Raw genomic sequence first — 19,707 nt, 5'->3', positions numbered from 1 at the left:
AATCTGTACCAAGATCTAAAGTCAAACACCCTGCAAAGCCCTGTGATAGACATAAAAACCACAAAGACAGAGCCCCGTCTTCCTTGAATCCACAGTTCACCCTGCATGTCCCCATCATGCTTCCCCAGCATGTCCTCTGTCCCCAAAATCCAGTACCTTGCCCAGTTTTGAGTCAGTAGGCATTGCTCAATAACTGTTGGTGGTTTGTGAATAAATGCCCCATATGACAGTTAAAATCAGGCATCTACTCCAAGCATCTTCCCACGGTGTCAAGGTTCCCTGGGGAGATATTATGGGATGGCAAACTTCCCTTACCGAAAAAGTAGTCAAAGGAGAACAATAAGCCCACTCAGTAAATATCAGAACTGGAAAGCCCTTCAGAATCTTTTAGATCACTGCAGATGAGGGATGGGAAGCCCAGACTAGGGATGTGACCTACCCAGGGCCGCACGCTTGCTTGTGGCAGAGCTAGGAGGTAGGAGTGGCCCCCTAGCCCTTGTCTCTCCTTCCCGGGCTCAGCCCACCAGCTCAAGCTGCTTTTTGGGCATACTGGAAGACAGACCCTGCACACCTTAGCCTCCTGCCAGCTCCCATGTGTCTCTGTCCTTTTCCAGATACGTTTGCCAGCAAAGCTGCTGCCCTACAGGATGTATATGCAGACGCCTCCATTGGCAACGTGACGGGCAGCAACGCCGTCAACGTCTTCCTGGGCATCGGCCTGGCCTGGTCCGTGGCCGCCATCTACTGGGCTCTGCAGGGACAGGAGTTCCACGTATCGGCTGGCACACTGGCCTTCTCTGTCACCCTCTTCACCATCTTTGCATTTGTCTGCATCAGCGTGCTCTTGTACCGACGGCGGCCACACCTGGGAGGGGAGCTTGGTGGCCCCCGTGGCTGCAAGCTCGCCACGACATGGCTCTTTGTAAGCCTGTGGCTCCTCTACATACTCTTTGCCACACTAGAGGCCTATTGCTACATTAAGGGGTTCTGAGCCACGGAACAGAGCCTTCGACAGGGCAGGCCTAGGACTTCTCCTAAGAGAAGGGCACTTCCCCACCAGTGACCTCTCCAGGCTGCGTTGCCCTAGAGAGGCAGCATCAGGACCCAAGCCCCAGGAACTTCACCCAACTTAGGCCCTGGCAATGAACTGAAAGGGCAAAGTCTTAATCAATCAAACAATGGAGGAATCACTGACTTTACACAGTATTTAATTAAATACAAACAAACGACAGCAACAAATCCACCTCCACCCCATCTCCTCCTTATATCCCTGACCCAAAGCAAAGGTCAGAGCCTTTCACCTCCTTCTATTCCACCTTCTGATTATTCCTTTGCCTCTCATTTCTTTGGAGGCAGGGTTTCTCCTCTCTGCCCAATTCCATACGTCCCTATTATCTCACTCAGCTGATAAGACGTGAAAATGAGTCACATTCATGTGGCTAGGGTGGGGTTCTTTTTTCATTGTAATCATTATTGTGGTTGCTTTCATTTTGCCATTAGGTTTTGCTTATTGTTTTGTTTTGTCTTTTTTTTTTTTCCCTGAAGTGAGTGAAAAAGGTGCCACGAAGGAATTCCAGGTCTGAGCCAACAGAGAGAAACATGAATTTTCAGACATATGCTCTCCCACCACCCCTTGGCTCCATCAAGATCCAGTTCCCCATCTCACTGTTTTCTCTCAGTTCTTGGGAGGAGTGATGGCGTTGGGGTAGACATAAGCTCACTCACCCATGCAGGGTACTAAAGATCTTACAGGAGCTTCAACTGGAGCAGGAGGAGCTTTTTATACTTATGTTGAATCAAGTCAAATACAAAAAGCAATTGTCCCTCTTTGCCCAAGTCTTTCCAGTTCTGTGTGTCTTATTGTGTCAGTGTCCACTTGTGTATCCTTCTGCAGGAAGACCCACCAAGTAGGAGAGATGGGACAAAAATAGGAATGGTGTGTGATGACAAAGGGCTACTGGAAGAACAAAAGGGATTCAGTCCTTCTTAGTATCTTTGACTTTGTACCAGGAGAGAAGAGATATCCAACCAGTGAGAGATTTAAGTGAAAATTTTGTATTTTAAATGTCAATGTGCCTGAGGAATGTCACCTTCACCACTCTCTTGCTTCCTAATGCTCTATACAAAGAGGGCTGACTATATTTCTTGAAGTAGTGTAAAAACTTAGAGATTTTATAAGAGAACAAGGGGCTCCCTTCACCTCTCCTGGTCCCTCAGGTCACATATGAAAGCATTTTTACAAGATAGGAACTGGAATTCCTCATTTCTCCCACGTTCCTGCTTGTTTTTAAACTTCATGAAGCTCTTTTTCCAGCCTGTGGGGTAGTTCTTGCTCCAGTAAGAGGAATCTTAGCTGTCATAATCCTGTGGAGCCTGGGTTTTTAGAGAAAGAGATCTCTGTGCCCTACAGACCTTTTCCCAACAAATGTGGGAAGACCTGGCTTTCACACACACACACATATACGCAAATAAACAGACACAAGATGTCATCACGAAACTGCCCACGGATCTTTAGGCTTTCTGCATTGACATAAATACATTTTCTAAGGGGAGGGGGGGAGAAATTAAAAAACACCTGTTAATTTTAAACACATTTTTTAAGAAAAAAATAACTAAAAAAGAAACAGTGCTCATGTCATAAGCTATGTTGACAGTTGCCAGTGGAAATGTTGGGTTGGTTCAAAAAAAAAATAAAAGCTATACTTATATCTCTCTACGTACAGCTTGCTTCTCCCTGTGTTTCTTCAGTGGAAGGTCCAGGGGGCCACAGTGGGCTTCTTCTGAGGAGATGTGACTCAGGTGAAGGTGTCACCACCTCTTACACTCAGGTGCCAATGTGTCAAACCCAGTATATTTTAAGCAAAAGTACTTCCGGAAAATGCCACTTGTCAAAACCCGAACTTTGCGAAGTTGGAAGATGTAAGTAGTAGTAAGAGCTGTAGTAGTTATGGAAGAAGGAGGTTTCTGTATCAGAAAGGCATTGGCCGTGCCAGACTCCAGCTAGGAAAACAGTGCCCTGCACCTATTACCAACAGACATGTTTGCACTCATTCATTTACTCATCATTCATTCAACAAGCAATTTAGGAGCATGTCGAATATATTGAATGACACTCTGGTGATACAAAGAAGAGCAAGACATAGCTCCTGACCTCAAGAAACTCACAGTCTAGGCTGGGCATGGTGGCTCATGCCTGTAATCCCAGCACTTTGGGAGGCAGAGGCGGGTGGATTGCTTGAGGTCAGGAGTTCAAGACAAGCCTGGCTAACAGGTCTACCAAAAATTTTAAAAGTTAGCCAGGCATGGTGGCACATGCCTGTAATCCCAGTCACTCAGAAGGCTGAGGCATAATAATTGCCTGAACACAGGAGACAGAGCTTGCAGTAAGCTGAGATTGTGCCACGGCACTCCAGCCTAGGCGACAGAGCAAGACTCTGTCTAAAACAAAGCAAAACAAACAAAAAAACTCACAGTCTACGTGGGGGAAGTGATCCAAAAGCCCACTAAACCTGTTCAAAGAACGGGGCAATGCTGCGAAGGCCTGGTGGGGGGATCTTGTGGAACCCAAGGCAGGAGGCACAGCCGCCAGGCTGTAGGAGCCTGAAAGCCATCAGGAACCGAGCCCACTCTCCCCACCTTCCCCAGGCCACCTGGTCTCTCTCCCCACCTTTGCCAGGCCATCTGGTCTCTCTCACCCTTGCTTCCTTCTGCCCATTGGGCCCATCCTCTTCTTTTATCTCCCAAGGGGCTTCCTCTGATTTATTTTCTTACACACAGCCCAGCACAGTCACCAGCCCTGACATTATATCATGACCTCACAGCTTTGATCACCACAATGAACTGGAACTTCCCTCTTTTCCTCTGAGTGCAAATTCTCAATCGAGAGAATATGGCCAACTCTCCATCTCCAGAGGGCCATTCTGAGAAGGCAGAATCCTTTGTAGAAGGCAGTCACAGTGTTGGGGTGCCTGTGGATTGGGTGCTTTGTGTCAAATGTTCACTCTTGGTACAAACAACCCAGGTGTGGAGAGGAGGGTGATGATCACATTGTAGGTACTATTGCCCCTTCTGAAAACCAAGTGATGGGAAGGGGTTTATGACGCTTGTGGACACCAAAGTGCAAATACTAATGGCAGTCCTATGCCCTGAGCACTCTAAAAGTGACCTAAACAGAGTGCCATGGGAACACAATGGAAGAAAATATTAACTCAGCCTGGAAGAACTGAGAAAGACTTCACAGAGAATGTAACAGGTAAGTAGGATCTTGAAGGAAGATGAAATCATGATTTACTTTGGTGAGGGGCTTCATATTGAAGGATGGACAAAAAGTGAACAGCACATTCAAAGGCACATACATAAAGCATGACATGGCACAGTCATGGAATGGCAGCAGTCAGCATGGCTAGGATAGAATTCAAGAGGAAGGCTAAGGGTAGGTGGATCCTAACTGTGGCCCCACTGTGCCCTCTGCTGAGGTTTAGGAGTTGTCTGCAATAAGGTCCTGGGCTTAAACTTATGGCCAAAAATGGGGCTGAGAAAGCAGCATCAGGAACACAATTCCTACCATGGAAGCTGAGAACGAGATGTCAATGGGATTTGTGAGTGTAACAGATTAGCACAAAAAGCAGGCAGGGAAAGAGGTTGGACTAAAAGCCTCATTCAGTTTTTTTTTTGCCAGCCACTAAGTTAAAAATGAAAAAAAAAATGTCTTTTAGCAGATTAAATGGTAGACACAAAAATCACAAAATCCATGTGTGCCCATCATCACTACCATTTTCTGAGTCTTTTCTGGGTTATCCAGGTGTTAGGCTTTGTCAAAACAGGAGATGGAATGAACAATAGGAGGAGAGTTGAGGAACACATCCCAGGAATCTGAAGCCCTGGGTACTAGTTTAGATGCCCCCACCAACAATCCCTCTTCTCTTTGGATTCATCTTCTCTCTGGATCACAATTTCCTGAACTATAAGTGAGGTTTTCATAAAAGACCTCTGAAGCCAATTACTTCTAGCTTTAATATTGTGGTCCTAGAATACATACAAAAGCAGTGTGTGTGTGCATGTGCACACATGCATGCACACACTCAAACTGCCCGGCTACCTTAATTGACACACCATTGCAGATGCCTCTTTGCAACTCCTTGGCCCTATGGCCTGTGTATTAGTCAATATGAAGAAGATGTTGTTAGCCATTGTGCACATGTTCATTTTCAGCACTTCTTACTGATAGCCACAACACACCCACCTCTTTGGCTCATTTATCATTAGGGCAATGTTAGCTGCTGTAATAAATAAACCCCAATATTTCAATGCCTTAGCAAGATAAAATTTTATTTCTCACTCCTGTAATAATCCAATAAAGATGTTCTTGCAGGTGGCTTTCATCCATGTGATGATTCAGGGACTCAGTTTCCTTCTATTTTGTAACTCTGTCAGCCTCTGGGGCCCTGGAGTGTTCTTCATCTAGCAGTAGATGAAACAAAAATTAGAAAAAGCCCACACACACACTTCTGACTACCTTGGTTTTGAAGTAGTACTCATTACTTTCACTCATATTCTTTTATTAGTAAAAGCTGGTCACTTCAACCTACTCACATGCAACGGGGACTAGGAGATATTATTCTTGTCAGGGCAGCCACTTCCCACTGACCATTCTATACTGCAAAAGGATGAAATGTGTTTGAATGTTTGCCTCTGCCACACTCCCCTTTGTGATTAAAGATAGATATTTTTACTATCGATGGCCAAGAGCAATCTGACCTATGTCTATGTGGATTTTCGTGGTTTACAAAAAGCCTTTCATATACATGTGTTTGAGTCTGATAAGAACCACAAGTGGTAGATACTCTTATTTTATCAATGAAGTTCTGAGGGGTTAGATGATTTCCCAGGAGAATGCAGATAGTAAGAGGCAGACACAAACACAGGTCTTCTGATTCCAAATTCAAGCTCTTTCCAGAATATTATGAACCCTTGCGACAAACACCAGAACAAAGAATGAGACTTAGAGGAAGCTGGATCTAGCCAGCGAGAGAGAGTTCCCTAGAGAGGCAGCCAGGGTCCGGGGAGGGAAGGCGAGAGAAGCCAGTCAGCAACTGGTTCTCTCACCCTACCACAGTTCCCTCCTCCTCTCCTTTGTCTCCATTCTTACTAAGTGAGGCACTTCCTCTGGGGGCACCTGAATGGTCGATGTGCCAGTAAAAGCCAAGGGCAGACTGATGGAAATTTCCAAAAGAGAAATTTAACTGTGACAAAGTGATTTGGATTAAGTAGCCTGATTACAATTTTTGATGGAGTGTCATCTGGCCCCAGGGAGGGGGTGATTCAAAAGACATCTTCTTGGCAAAGTGAATCCAAAAAAGACTCCTGGAACACGGCCCTGGTTGGTGTGTCATATGGCATTTATGGCATTTTCAGGAAGGAACAAAGGAGAGGGGAAGTCAAACTGACTTTATGAAAAGTAAGATCAGCCTTTACTAGTAAACTTATTCTTTCTTTTCTTTCTTCTTACAGTTTTACTGAAGTGTAATGAACAAATAAAAATTACATATATTTGAGGTCTACAATATGATGTTTTGGTATTTGTTTACTTTGTGGAATGGTCACCACAATCAAACTGGTTAGCATATCTGTCACCTCATATAGTTGCCCTTTTTTGTGATGCGAACACTTAGGATCTATTCTCTTAGCAAATTTCAAGTACTCAACACATTGTCATCAACTATAGTCACCGTGCTGGACATTAGGTCTCCAGAACTTGTTCCTCTTATAACCACAGGTGTGTACTCTTTGAGCAACAGCTTCCTCTCTCCCCCACCCATCCCCTGATAGCCACCCTTCTACACTCTGTGTCTATGAGTTCCAACTTTTGTAGATTCCACGTATAAGTGAAATCATGCCGTAGTTGTGTTTTCTGTGCCTGGCGTATTTCACGTAGCATAATGTCTTACAGCTTCATCCATGTTGTCACAAGTGGCAGAACTTCTTTCTTTTTTAAGGCCAATTAATACTCCATTATATGCATTTTGTGTGTGTGTGCATATACACATACACACACACACACACACACACACAACAACTTCTCTACTCATTCATCTGTCGACAGACAATTGGGTTATTTCCACATCTTGGCTATTCTGAAGAATGCCGCATTGAACATGCATATACAGATACCTCTTCGAGATGCTGATTTCATTTGCTTTGAATATATTCCCAGAAATGGGATTGCATCATTCCTTCTTAAAAATCTGGAAAGGAGGTGTAGCCCAAGGTAAACTATTCTGGTACCTCAAATCTTTAGATTCTGATTTCTAATCTTAGTCCTTTCTGCTGTTTCTCAAGTTCTTTCTAGCTTCTACCTCAGCAAAAACACAATGGGAGTGGTTGTCATTCTGTCATCTTTACAAACTGCAAATTACATCAGTGGGATTGCTTCTACAGTGCATGATAACTGTTGTTTCTTTTGTTTGTTTGTTTTTGTTTTTGTTTTTGTTTTTTGCTATGATCATCACCTCTGACTGAGTCCTTAATCAATTTCTCCTTCCATGACTATGGGGCAGGCGTTAAAACCTGGTGGCCAGCAGACTTGATGTGTTTGATTCCTACAGTGCTTTTTCAAAGCTGGAATAGTTGTCAATGTTTTAAAACAGAAACATGTTGTGTAAAAATCTGGATTCTCTGGCTACACTGGGTGGGCATTCTTATGAGGCCACAACTCCAGTGGAACTGCTAAGTGGCCACCCTGTCTACGTACACAGTGTTTACTCTCTCAGTTTACTAGAGTTCTTACCCAACCCATGTTTCTTATTCATGTGACGAGTCCAGTCCTGAGGCCGTTTGTACACATGACACCTGCTATGGATCAAGGCTTGAGGTATTGCATTTTGGCCTTTGCATGTTGATGCTTGTCTCCAGTGTTCTGTGGGGTTTGAAGCCCAGATCTACTATTTTTACCTCTTGTGGAATTTTAAACAATTGACTGCCTCCCTGAGCTTCAGTTTCCCTAATCCAAAAATACAGTTTTGCAACAATTAAACAAACCATTCTCAAGTCAATTGCCACAGTGTTTAGCACCTTCCATACACCCTAGAAATGTTAAACTTGAGTATTAGGATTTGGAGAGATGGTCAAGGGACACCAGCACCTCCAAGTCAGGTAAGCCTCTAGACACAGTGGAGAAGAGAGGCAGACATGTTTGGTGTCAAAGAAAGGGTGACATGGAAGAGGCAGCAGGCCAAAGGAGTTCATTAATGCTAATAAGTAAGTCAGGTAATGGTGGGCCTGAAGAAGAGAGTGAAGCTTTGTGAGAAGTTATGTCATCTGTCCAAGGTCATTCCACAAGTAAGTGGCAGAGCTGGGCTTAATATCTAGATTGGCCATTATCTTCATATGCACCTGTTGGGTAGGTAAGACAGTTATTATTTACTGCCAGGGTAGTGAAGAAGAAAGCACAGATCATAAATAGGATAACTTATCTGGTTTGCCTAGGACTTTTCTGGTTTTACCACTGAAAGTCCTGTGTCCTAGGAAATTCCTCAGTCCTGGAAAACTGGGACAGTTGGTCACCCTAAAATATTGTGTCTTACAGAGTTAGTAAGAGATGGACTGTCTACATGCACCTTCTACTCTGTCGTGCTGCCATATTTTCCAGCCATTCCATTCCTTTTACTCTTAGCCAACATCTCAGTTAGATGAGGTTCTTTCCTTGGTCGGATAACCCAAACTTTCATTCCCACAAGATTTGAATTCTTGGCATGTTGCTCAGTTTTCAGTTGACCAGTACTTTTGGGCAAGGGAGTATGAAAAGATACATCAGATGAATTCCCACACTGCAAACCCAGTCCTTCGTATTCTCATTATGCAACAGCAACCTGATTTCCCCCAGGTAATTAGGACATTCACCTCACCAGTTCAGTGAACCCAAAATCACTAGGAGGCAGTATCTACTTCTAATTCATCAGAACCAGAAGTCTTCTTTGGTGCAAGCATTTCTCCATTGGTCATTGGGACCTCCAAACCTGCTGAGACCAAAACTATAGAAACAGAAAGTAAGATTCTTCAAGTGGGTTATTAGGCATAATAATGAGAGGCATCACCCATCTCTACCCCTTAGTGTCCAGAACTATGATCCCTTCTATGGGTAGATAGCACTAGATATTGGCCCCCAATTACAGCATATACTGCATTCAGTATGATAGCATCTTAATATCACAAGGTATTATCTTCTAGCTGATGCTGTAATTGAGCCTGAATCAGGTCATTCCACCTTTGGGTAATGGGAAAAGTGGTAAGACCAGTGACCCTGGTCAGACAATGTTGTGAAAGATATCATTGCAATGGATAAAACATTCAAAGTCCATAAACGGACACCCTAGTAAAAACACTATGGGCAAGAAAGGCAAATTCATACCCAGAATATGAGTCTATCCTCTGTGAACACTGACTGCTACATTTTCTATAACGGCGATTGTCCAAGGAAATCAATCTGACACCATATAACCCGCTGGCCTTTCTGGGAGATATTGCCACGTCAATGGCTCATCAGTTGCTTCTGCTGTGAGCAGGTCATACACTTATCAGTGGCAGTAACCAAATGGGCCTTGGTGAGAGGACAGCCATGCTGTTGAGTCCAAGTACGGCCTCCATCCCTGTTGACATGCCATTTTGTTCATGGATCCACTGAGCCAGCATCAGGGTGGCTAGAGAGAGGGGCCAACTAATATTAATGAAAGCATAAGTCATGGGCCAACTAATATTAATCAAAGCATAAGTCATGACTCATAACAGCATGAGTCGTATGGAGAACGTCTACCACCATGGTTGCTCTCTGATAGGCATTTGTATGGGGCACTATATCTTCACACTACGGGGCCCATTCCATACACGGAATTCCTAAATTCCTAATTTTTCTTGCCACCAATTAGCTTCAAGTCCTCAGTGAGCCAGTCACCCATCATCTACTGCATGAGTTGGTGTAGATCCATGATTCAGGCCCAAGTGGACAGTTCAATGTACTGCCTGAAGTTCTGTCCACTGGGAAAATTTCCATCCACCACAGTCTTTGATGGTCTCCTGTGAGTAAGGTTACAGACGACGCTGTCCGCTTCTGGCTGGTGCTGGCATACTGTGCAGAAATAGGTTCATGCTTTTTTCTCATTTATTCACTGGTCACAGGGAATTCCCCATGAAGTCAACATATGGTTGAGGGAAAGGCAGCAAAGCTGTTACCTGGAGTTACCACAGGAGTCAAAATTGCCTGTTTGTGTGGGTTACTGGTGCTTTCTTGACATGAATGGGCTGTTTTCCCTATATACATACTATTTCCATTTTATAATGGAATATTTCTGAGCAAGTTCAATTATATAATTTATTGGGAAAGGTACCCAGTTCTACATGGGTAGGTTAAGTCATATGTTACTTGGTGTTACTCCTTCCCAACTCATGACCTGAAGAGTCCTGATGGGGTCCGGCATTTAATTAATGCTGCAACTTGGGTTTGGTCCATATCCCTATGGTCCCTGCAGCTGTAGGAGAGGAGGGACTCCTTTAAAGTTTCCTGGGAGGACTTCCAGTTCTCCCTGTGCATATTCATAGCTTTTAATTTGTCTTTTTCCCCATGTATGTTCTCTAGGGTCATGCAAAGAATCAGGTGATGCCATAATTTTTGAAAATACTGCAATTGCCCTAGTAACAAAGTGTTAGAACTGCTTGATCTCCCAGCACCTTGCCCTCCACTTTATTCACTACCCCATTCAGTGATAATTTGAGTATTCATTATGCCACCCTTTACCGTGAACTACCTGGGTCCTATTTGCCCTCATCAAGGAAGTTATCCTTGAGCTGCTCATGACCAACCCAAACCCAGAGTTCCACTTTACGAGTTTGCTTCCTCCTAGGCCCAAGTGGCAGGGGAGGAGAGGTTTCAGGAACTGAGAAGGAGAGAGAATCAGGTAGATAGGCCTCTCAGAAAGGAGTGATATCTTTCAGTCAAAAAACAGCCAGCTCAAGGCAACCTTATAAGGAATAACACCCTGTCTTCCCTCCCCTCCAACTCTCCCATCTCCCACTGGACTCCTGGTCATCCAGAGAGCACAAGAACTCCATTGATGCCATGCATAAAAGTTAGTCCCCCAGGCAGAGCAACAGCAGGTGAAGAATGGGGAAAGAATGGCTCCAGAGGGGCAGGCAGGAGATTTCTGCACACCATACAGAGTTGTTGCAATGATTTCATGAGGTAACAGGCTTAGCAAAATGTCTGACATACAGTGAGAACTCCCGGGCAAAAACACTGAGGAGACCCAGAGAGGTGAAGTCAATGGCTCAAGGACACACACAGCTAGTTCATAGCAAAACCAGGCTGAAGACTCCTGTAGTAGGTGCTCTCTCCACTGGCCCTGCCTTTCCTGCCAGACCGTGTGATTTCGCTGCTATTAATCTGTTCCTCCATTTTTAGCTCTCCTCTAGAAGTTACAGTTCCATCACGCAGCCCGCATCATAATACTTTTTGCAATGGCATGTGCATCCCATCAGGCTATCTCTACCTCATTTCACTGCCTTATCAGGTATATTTCATTATACCTTTCCCTAAACAACTCACTTTTTAGAATCTGATACAGTGAGCTGCTCAACATCTCAGTAGACACACTTCTTTCCATAATTTAATGGAATTTTCCATTTATATATGCCATATGCCTCTTTAAATGTGTAGCAAAATAGTCGCTATTAAGAATGCTAAATTAGGAGTTGACAGAAGTGAATTCTAATTCTGGTTCCATCACAAGCTAAGTGTTTGACCTGGAGATGGCCACTTCACCTATCTATTGAGATTTTAGATTTTTCACGTATAACCATTAGAATAGGTGATTGTTCAGGCTCCTCCCAGTGCCAACACTCACTGATGATAAAAAGAAGGAGGAGGAGGATGACTGACAGATAGTGAGCTGCAGCTTTGTACCAGGCACCGCGCTGAGTACATTACCCTCATCTCACTGCTGTGTTGCAGCAGTGAGAAAAACACCTTTCTGTTCTGAGCCAGAGAGGTTGGGAAGGGTGTCTTTACTGCGGCTTATACTGGTCTCTCCTGACTGAGTCGTATGAGCAGTCGAGCAAGGTGTCCATCATCGTGTGGAGAAACCACATCCAAGTATACAGTGTATGTGACCATCAAGTGTGTGAATTCTCAGGGTTGCCCTGAACTTGTAGACAGGTCTGGTCTGGGGTGCCACATACAGGACCATCGACCAGTAGCTAGAGTTAGTGCTCTGGCTAGGAGGATACGGGCAAGACAGCCTTCACAGAGTGCATCCTGACAGAGGAAAAAGAGGCAGTGCAGAGCGGGAGAGGGAGCAGCCATCTACGGGTGGCATAGAAGAATAGAAGGAATTGGCCAGAGTGCCCCACCAAGACTTGACAAAAAATGACAACAGAGACTTGTGTCCCATAAGTAGCACAGACACTTGCAGGAGTAGGCAGGCATGGAACCAAGGTAATGGCCCTTTTCCTTATCAACTCATGAAAGGCACACAAAGTGGAATGTTGATCCAGACCCTAGGGTTGAGAGCTTGCTTCGGCAGAGCTGCATGGAAAGATCAAGCTTCACCTATTTCCACCTGTGTAGCAGAAAAAGGCCTAATGCCACAGACCAGAAGGTCAGGGTGCCTGGGAAGTCTTCAGCCTCCTTGGCGGGCACAACTGTGGCCTTGCAGGTCATTCAGGAACTTGGGGGTAAATGGCCAGATGAACAGCCTGGCGATCTAGGGGTTTTTTTTTTAGTTTTTGTTTGGTTTTTTAGTTTTTGGTTTTTGGTTTTGTTGTTGTTGTTTTGCTTTTTTTATTTTTTGATGTTTTGTTGTTGTTGCTAATCTACAAGGGGGTTGGTGCTACCAGCTTCCCATCCCACTTGGATCCCTTTGGGGACCAGGAGTAAGGATGGGCCTGGGGCCCCTTCTTTGTTGGCATCACAGCACCCCCGAAAAGATGCCTGGCCCCAGCGGGAATTACTTCTCAGCATCCTGTCTAAAAATGTCCCCAGTCTTCCCCACCCCATAGAGGCTGAGCATAGCTCACGAATCTCCAGGTGGAGGAAGAAACAGGATAGATGCACTTTTCCTTGACTCTTGGTCCTACTGTCCTTGTGAATGCAGGGGAAGGCAGAAGGGGCTTGCAGCTTGCCCTGCAGTCAAGTGTGAGCTCAGACCTGCCCCTTCCCATGCCAGGCTGGGGATCTCTGCTGGAGGCAAGGTCAACCCCAAAGCTCCCAGTGAGGGATAAGTACCTCCCTGCAGGAACAAGTGCCTGCCTTATTTCTCTTCCCCAAATCCCCAAAGCCTGTACAGGCTTCAGCAAAGTGGTGGCTTTTAATAAGACCTTAACTGTTCTGGGGAAAAAATGCACTTACTGCTGGATGGAACTCCCACCAGGGCCCAAGCTGGACAGGAAGGAGATGGTTACAGTTCTAACCCTACAAGGAAGGTAGCCGAGGAGTAGGCAGAGCTCCAGGCCTGGAGTCAGAAAATCTAAGGATAATTCCTGCTCCGCCTTTCCAGTTGGGTGACCCCAGCAAGTCACTGAACTCTTGAGTCTGGGTCCACACTTAAGAAATAGGAACAAGAGTCACTGGGTTGTGGTATTACACACGTATGACAGGGCCTGTATATGCAGTAGGCAATGTCTGGCACATGGTAAGCGTGCCGTGAACCACCTGTCCTCTTTTCTGAGCTGCAACGAAGGACCAGCCCTGGACGAGGAGGGGACTGCATGACCATATTCAGGGTGTAGACCCTGTCCCAAGAAAGCTTAACTAGAGAAAAGGCTGGAGGAGTTTTACAAGGGGAATTATCTTCCGTTCACCTGAAAAGACAAAGGGGCAGAGTGTGGCACAAGGAATCTGGAGAAGGTTCTCAAGGTCATTTCCAGGGACAACTGTGTGTGCAGAGAGGGAAAAAGGCAAAGAGGCTGGTCATGCTGGAGAAAACCTAGAGCCTCCACCCCTGCTGCCAATCCTTGTTCAGCAGTTCTCCAGCTCTGCAAACCAGACCTGCAGCCTCAGCCAGAATAGATACCCCACAAAACTGGGGCACAGACTGAAAAACTCCACTGGGGGTCTGCTCCCCATCTAAGGCTACCTCTCAGCCTGGCGTCTTGTCTTCTGAATGATGGCAATGTACTCACTTCCAACAGCCTGAAGCCATGGAATAGGCCCCTCCCCCAGCCCTGTCCCCAAAGCTCTGCCAGCAACATCCCCTACATTACAGTGAGGAGAAGGGAATGGCAGTCAGGGAGGGGCATCCCGTGGGGCAGGTATATGTGGGTGGAGGTAAGAGGAACAATTACAGAGAGTGCACAAACACCATCAGCAAGGGAGTCCCCTCTCTAAGTGCAGTACCGCCCGGTGGCCACTTCCGGGTCCCCTACTAGGTTCATCATTGGCAGCACCTCAGATGTCCTTGGATGGAAGTGGAGAGCACCCAGGCCAGGGAAATGAACTAAGTTTTCTAGGAAGTAAAGCCTTTTCATTAAAGGAAGCCACCCAAAGAAAGAGGCAACAGCCACCAAGGTTTATCCATTTTTATTTTTTATAAAACAAGCTACAAATAGTTTCCCTCTCTCCTTCACAAAGGAAAACCACACAACACTGCCTACACACATGATCCTGTGGGAGACAAGATGCCTGGGGAGATCTCGAAGATCCAAACATCTACAGGCAGGTGCCGTCTCCACGTGCACATGCTTCCTCCAGGCCTGAAAGTGGGGCCAGGGTCTCATGCAAGGCCCATTCAGCTCCAGCAGGTTGAGTTCTCTCACTGGGGCTAACGAGAGAAGACTTCCTTCCCACCTTTCCACGTTGGGGCGGGGCCACCAGTCATTCCTAAGACAACCTCTAGGACTGTCTCCAGGATAGCAGGGACCTCCTTTAGCCCAAGACCCCATCAGATCCTGTCCTGAGAAAGTTCCTCCCACAGGGACAGTGCTTGTGGTGCCCATGCCTTCCAGACCCATAATGGGACACACAGTCTGCCAAGGTGGAGATACTTATAGGGATATTGGGTTGAAATACAAGACGAGGCCAGATTTGCAAGGGTGATCTGAGGAGGGCACCAGTCCAGGGCTACCCAACCTCCCTTACTGCCACCACAGCTGCTTATGGGAAGGGGTGCTGAGGGTCACTTGCTGCTTTGCCTTAAGGCCACTCGAATAGGCACAGCACCTGGGCAGAGGGAGCTGCGCCTCGGACCAGAAGGCTGGGCAGCCCATCCTGGAATCCCGGGAAGATGCCTGTGACGCCTGCAGAAAGCTGGGCCGGGATTTCCCCGTAGCCGGGTTATCACCCCGGCCCTTCTGACGGAGGCAGAATAGGACACCCAACATCAGTTTTACTTCTGGAATTAGCTTAAAGCCTGGAAGCCCCTAAGAAAACTTGAAGGAACAGGAAGAACCTCAGTACTGGGATTTTTAAAAACCAACAAAACAACTTTAGTGTTACCAACAAGGTGACTGGCACCTCCCCCAACCCACCTACCCAGGCCTGTGACAGTCACTGGGACAACAGCAGGAGATGGAGGAGAGGACAGGTCACACCCAATCTGCCCCTGGCACTGAGACAGCTGCGTCTCTGGGAGCCTCACTGGTAGGTCTGCAGGGAGGTGAAGAGTTTCCCTGTTGGTGCCACACCCCTCAGTGCAGGCATTCTGTCCTGTCCCCTCCCCCGCTTAGACATCAAACACCTACTTTTTAAAAGGCCCTGTTGTGTGTCTTTTTCTTCTTTGCCTCCCCTCTTATGCTTTATACAGAGTAGATGCTAAGCATGGATGAAAACGTTTTGAGTGACGTAATGCCAATTCTTTGTGGATAACTTGCTCAGAGGGTCAGTAAGATACTGGTGTACCCACCAACGCTGGGCCCTCTGGGGATGTGGAGAGCAGGAACGTATGGACTCTGTGAGAGCCACTACCTGTGCGGGCTATCCATGGGATCTGGACTCCCTTCCTCTCCAAGGGCAGTTTCCATCTCTCCTTAGCCCAACCTCCCTGGACAAGGCCCAGAGACAAGTGACTTGTCAATTTTGACAACTAATGGCATGGGACAATATAGTCCTCCCACCAGAAGAGAACTCGTGGAGTCCGCAGTACGATTGCAGGACTCCCGTCTTTATACACAAAGGTCAGTCTCCAGACAGAAGTTTAGTAGGCCCAGGATAGAGTCCTGGGTTTTAGAAAGCTGGACTATGTGTCCAGAGTGCCCACCACCCCCAGCAGGGAGAGGAAGAGAAATAAACAAACAGCAATGCCAATGCCTGTACAAAAGAACTATACAATTTACATATATATTTATATACAGCATATAAATCTCTTTCTTCTCAGCCCCAACAACACCCTCCCCACCCCCCCCAAAACCCCCTAAAAGTTGTCAGTAGCAGATCCAAAAACTTACAATAAGAGAGAGAATAAAGTCTTTCTTCCCTTTCCTTTTCCCACTGTGGTATTAGATATTGGTGTTTTAAAATGAAACCAAAAACAAAACACGCAAATAAGAGTTATTAAAAGTGCAAACATGGTGGGCACCACTTATGTTACATGGGACGTGGCCAGGCCATGGGCAATGCTGAAGGTTGGGTGTCTGGTGGTCCATCCTGCCTCCCTGGACTCTCCATCTGCTCTTGGGCTTTCTGCTCCTTAGACAAGGCGTCCTACTGAGAGGAGGAAGGAGAATGCAAAAAGCAAAAACAAAAACATTGTGAGAAATCCAACTATGTCCATCAATTTCCCCACGAGTGCAGCTTTTCCACCTGCTGTCAGCTCTGAGGCTAGGTGGGGCACAGGTCACCTGGACTTGCAGATGAGCATCTTTTACCAGCCTGTCCTTTGCCATTTTGAGGTACCACCACGGCAACCGAAATAAGTCTGGCATTGGAGAGAACGAGGTTTTGTCTAGGAAGTGTGGGTTGCAGGGTGTGCACCCTGTTCAAATCACACTACTCTCACACACCAGCCTTTCAGCTTGGGGCTGGGGTGGAAACGGCAGGGGTTTGTTTACAGGTGGGGATGGCAGAATCCCCTGGGCACTGACCCAATATTTCCCCCGTGTCCTCAGCAAACAACTTGAAAGTGGGAGCCTAAGTCACCTGGCCAATCCCTCCACCCCTGGCGATCCCAGAAACGGGCAACTTACTGAGCGGGTTCATGCCTGCTCGTTCTCCCTGGGGGAAACTGTACCAAGGCTACCATCTGCAACAAACCAGGAACATGCGACACTGAGTGGCCTTGACCCAGAGAACTGGCGCCTTCTCCCGTATCCTGGCTCCCTGTCCCTCTGGGCCCCAGAATAAAGAGCAAACTTGGGAAAGAGCAAAGAGTTTGTTTGGCCCTGCTTTTTGCTTTGTGGGTATCTATGGCCCAGGTGAACTTATTACTGGCCAACGCCTTCATGCAAAGTCCCTTTCCCATAAGGCCTGGCTTCTGCTGGGCACCTCTTTGCAATCCCTCAGCTATCCACTAAGAAGGGCTCTGGTGCTGATGCACCTGGGCAGAACCGTCCCAGGTCTTGGTTCCCCAAGTCACAGAACGTTGGAGGTAGAAGGAATCCAGCAGTGGCTCGGAGCAGATGAGTGACTTACACAAAGTCCCAGGCTCATTCTGCTGACACCCACCTCTCCCCATGGGGGGCTGAGCCATTGTGGAAACTTCCATGCCTGCTCCAGCAGGACCTGGTCTCCTGTAGAGAAGCAGGGAGCTGGGGGCAAGCACATCAAGAGCTGGGCCTGCCCTGAGATGCTTAGGGCCATGTGACTCTGTGTACACCCCTAAACCTCTCTGGATTGGTCTACAACTTGGGAGCTAGAACCGCAGCTGCATGGCTTCTGCTCTGCCTCCCTCACAAAATTGCCTTGAGGATCCACTGAATGCATGGAGGAGGAGAAAGGGCTTTGAGGAGTGAACAGTGCTGCAGAACCCAAGCCCACCCATTGGTCATGTGAGCCACAGCTCCACGTCCCCTGGGTTACGCCAATATTTCTTACAACTGGAGAAAGAGAGAGTGGACATGGGGTGGAGCGGGAGTGGGGTAGATATCAGGGTGGATAGCGGTTTATCCAGTTTTACAGAGGAGGACACGAACTCTGAAAGAAGGTGACAGCCCCAAGGCAGGCAGGTTGGAAGTGGCAGAACCAGGCTGCTGACTTCAAATCCCACCTTTCCTCCACTCCCTCCAGCAGCCGCTTCTCTCCTTGCTGAGTAGAAAGGTCAGCACATCTAAAAAGGAAGTGCACAGCACTCCTGCCCACCAGGCTGAGATGCGTGAAGCAAAATGGACAGCTAGCTGTAACCAGCTCTTTTTCATAGAGGCTTATGTGCTAATCCTGTTACTTAAGTCCTATCAGTTAATCCTCAGAACGACTTTATTTGAGAGTGATACAATTATCTCCATCTTAGGATGATGAAACTGAGGCTTGGAGATATCAAGTAACCCACCCAGGATGGCACAGCTTCCACGCGGCAAAGCGAATTCCAACCTAGCTAGCTGCCTCCAGAATGATGCTCTGAGCCACCAGGGAGGATAGGGGAGAAGAAGCCTGAGCCCCAGGCAGGTGGCATCCTCAGACAAGGCAAAAGTAGAACTGATAGTTCTGAGAAAAGGAGGCACTAGACCCCACCCCACCTGCCTCACAGGGCGGTGACAATGATCCCAGTGAAGGTGCTTTATAAATTGGGAGAGTGAAGAAAGAGGCATGTTATGCAGAGAATTCAGCTCTCCAGGGAGGAGTCTGGTTGGTAAAATATCTGTGTTCAAGTGGAATTTCCAAAACTTCAGTCCCTTGGACCCAAAACTCTACTGGTCCCCAAACTGCATCCTTCCCCCAGCCAGCTTCTGCCCTCACCTAGCGTGCAAGCCCCTCACAGCCCACCAGAGGGCACCGCACAACATGGGATGGATGACCAATGCATTGGCTCTGCTCCCGGAGCCGCTGCACACCATCGACCACAAGGGCTTTTCTGCCGCCCAACAGAGCAGAGGGATGGAGGGAGCAGTTCTTAAAGTCATGCCTTCACTCCCTGGACATGTTCCTCTATCACTACCAATTTCTTTTGTGCCTTCACTATGTAAAAGGTATCATGCTAAGTTCTTCACACGCATTATCTGGTTACATCCTCACCAAATCGTTGTGGTAGGTACTATCATTTCCACTTTGCAAATGGGGAAACGGAGGCTTATAGAGTTTAGGTAACTTGCCAAGGATTACAGATCCGGTAAGTGGCAGAGCTGGGATTAAAATCAAGCCAGGCCCATCTGACTTCAGGGCCTCTGCTCTTACTCCAGCCCCAACTTGTGCCTGATCATGGTATCCCACATTGCTCCTGGGCCTCTCAGTAGTGGTCCATCATCCCACAGGTACTGCCTGCCTGGAAACTGGGCTTCCCAGCTCAGGTTGTTGGTGGCACCCTCACCCCCTGCAACACCTCTACTCCTGCCCACACTGCCCCCAGGCTGGTCTGCTCCCCCACTTCCCCAGACTCCCCCACTGGCCACTCCCTTGGCTTCACCAGTCAACCAAGACTGGCCTGCTCACACAAGGCAACATCTTCAAACACACTGGGGTCCTTCTCCTGGAGGGGACAGCAGTCTGGCCCAGGAATCCTGAGGCTAGACTAAGCGCCAGCAGTGGTGGTACCTCACAAGTACCCTTGAGCAAATCGCTACCCCTCTCTGGGCTAACCT

General features: G+C 47.1%; 2 protein-coding genes across 9 annotated transcripts in view; one reads left to right on the top strand and one right to left on the bottom strand.

Moving 5' to 3' along the window:
• The window catches only part of SLC8A3 (solute carrier family 8 (sodium/calcium exchanger), member 3), a 122,794-nt gene extending 120,077 nt beyond the window's left edge, over positions 1 to 2,717 (top strand). For 6 of the 7 annotated variants that reach the window (XM_012000916.1, XM_012000915.1, XM_012000913.1 and 3 more), the window contains one exon: positions 615 to 2,717. In XM_012000916.1, coding sequence (XP_011856306.1) covers positions 615 to 991 — 377 coding nt within the window. In that variant the 3' untranslated portion in view covers positions 992 to 2,717. The remainder of the gene's footprint in view (positions 1 to 614) is intronic. The other variant, XM_012000912.1, reaches the window with a different exon arrangement.
• An 11,830-nt stretch (positions 2,718 to 14,547) lies between these two features.
• The window catches only part of SMOC1 (SPARC related modular calcium binding 1), a 164,275-nt gene continuing 159,115 nt past the window's right edge, over positions 14,548 to 19,707 (bottom strand). The window contains exon 12 of one of the 2 annotated variants that reach the window (XM_012000910.1): positions 14,548 to 16,684. In XM_012000910.1, the coding sequence (XP_011856300.1) occupies positions 16,668 to 16,684 (17 nt within the window). In that variant the 3' untranslated portion in view covers positions 14,548 to 16,667. The remainder of the gene's footprint in view (positions 16,685 to 19,707) is intronic. The other variant, XM_012000911.1, reaches the window with a different exon arrangement.

Source organism: Mandrillus leucophaeus, unplaced genomic scaffold, assembly GCF_000951045.1.
Source record: "Mandrillus leucophaeus isolate KB7577 unplaced genomic scaffold, Mleu.le_1.0 Scaffold641, whole genome shotgun sequence".
In the NCBI taxonomy this organism is placed as follows: Eukaryota; Metazoa; Chordata; class Mammalia; order Primates; family Cercopithecidae; genus Mandrillus; species Mandrillus leucophaeus.
Note: the sequence above shows the minus strand (reverse complement) of the source record. Positions and strands in the feature narration are given on the sequence as shown.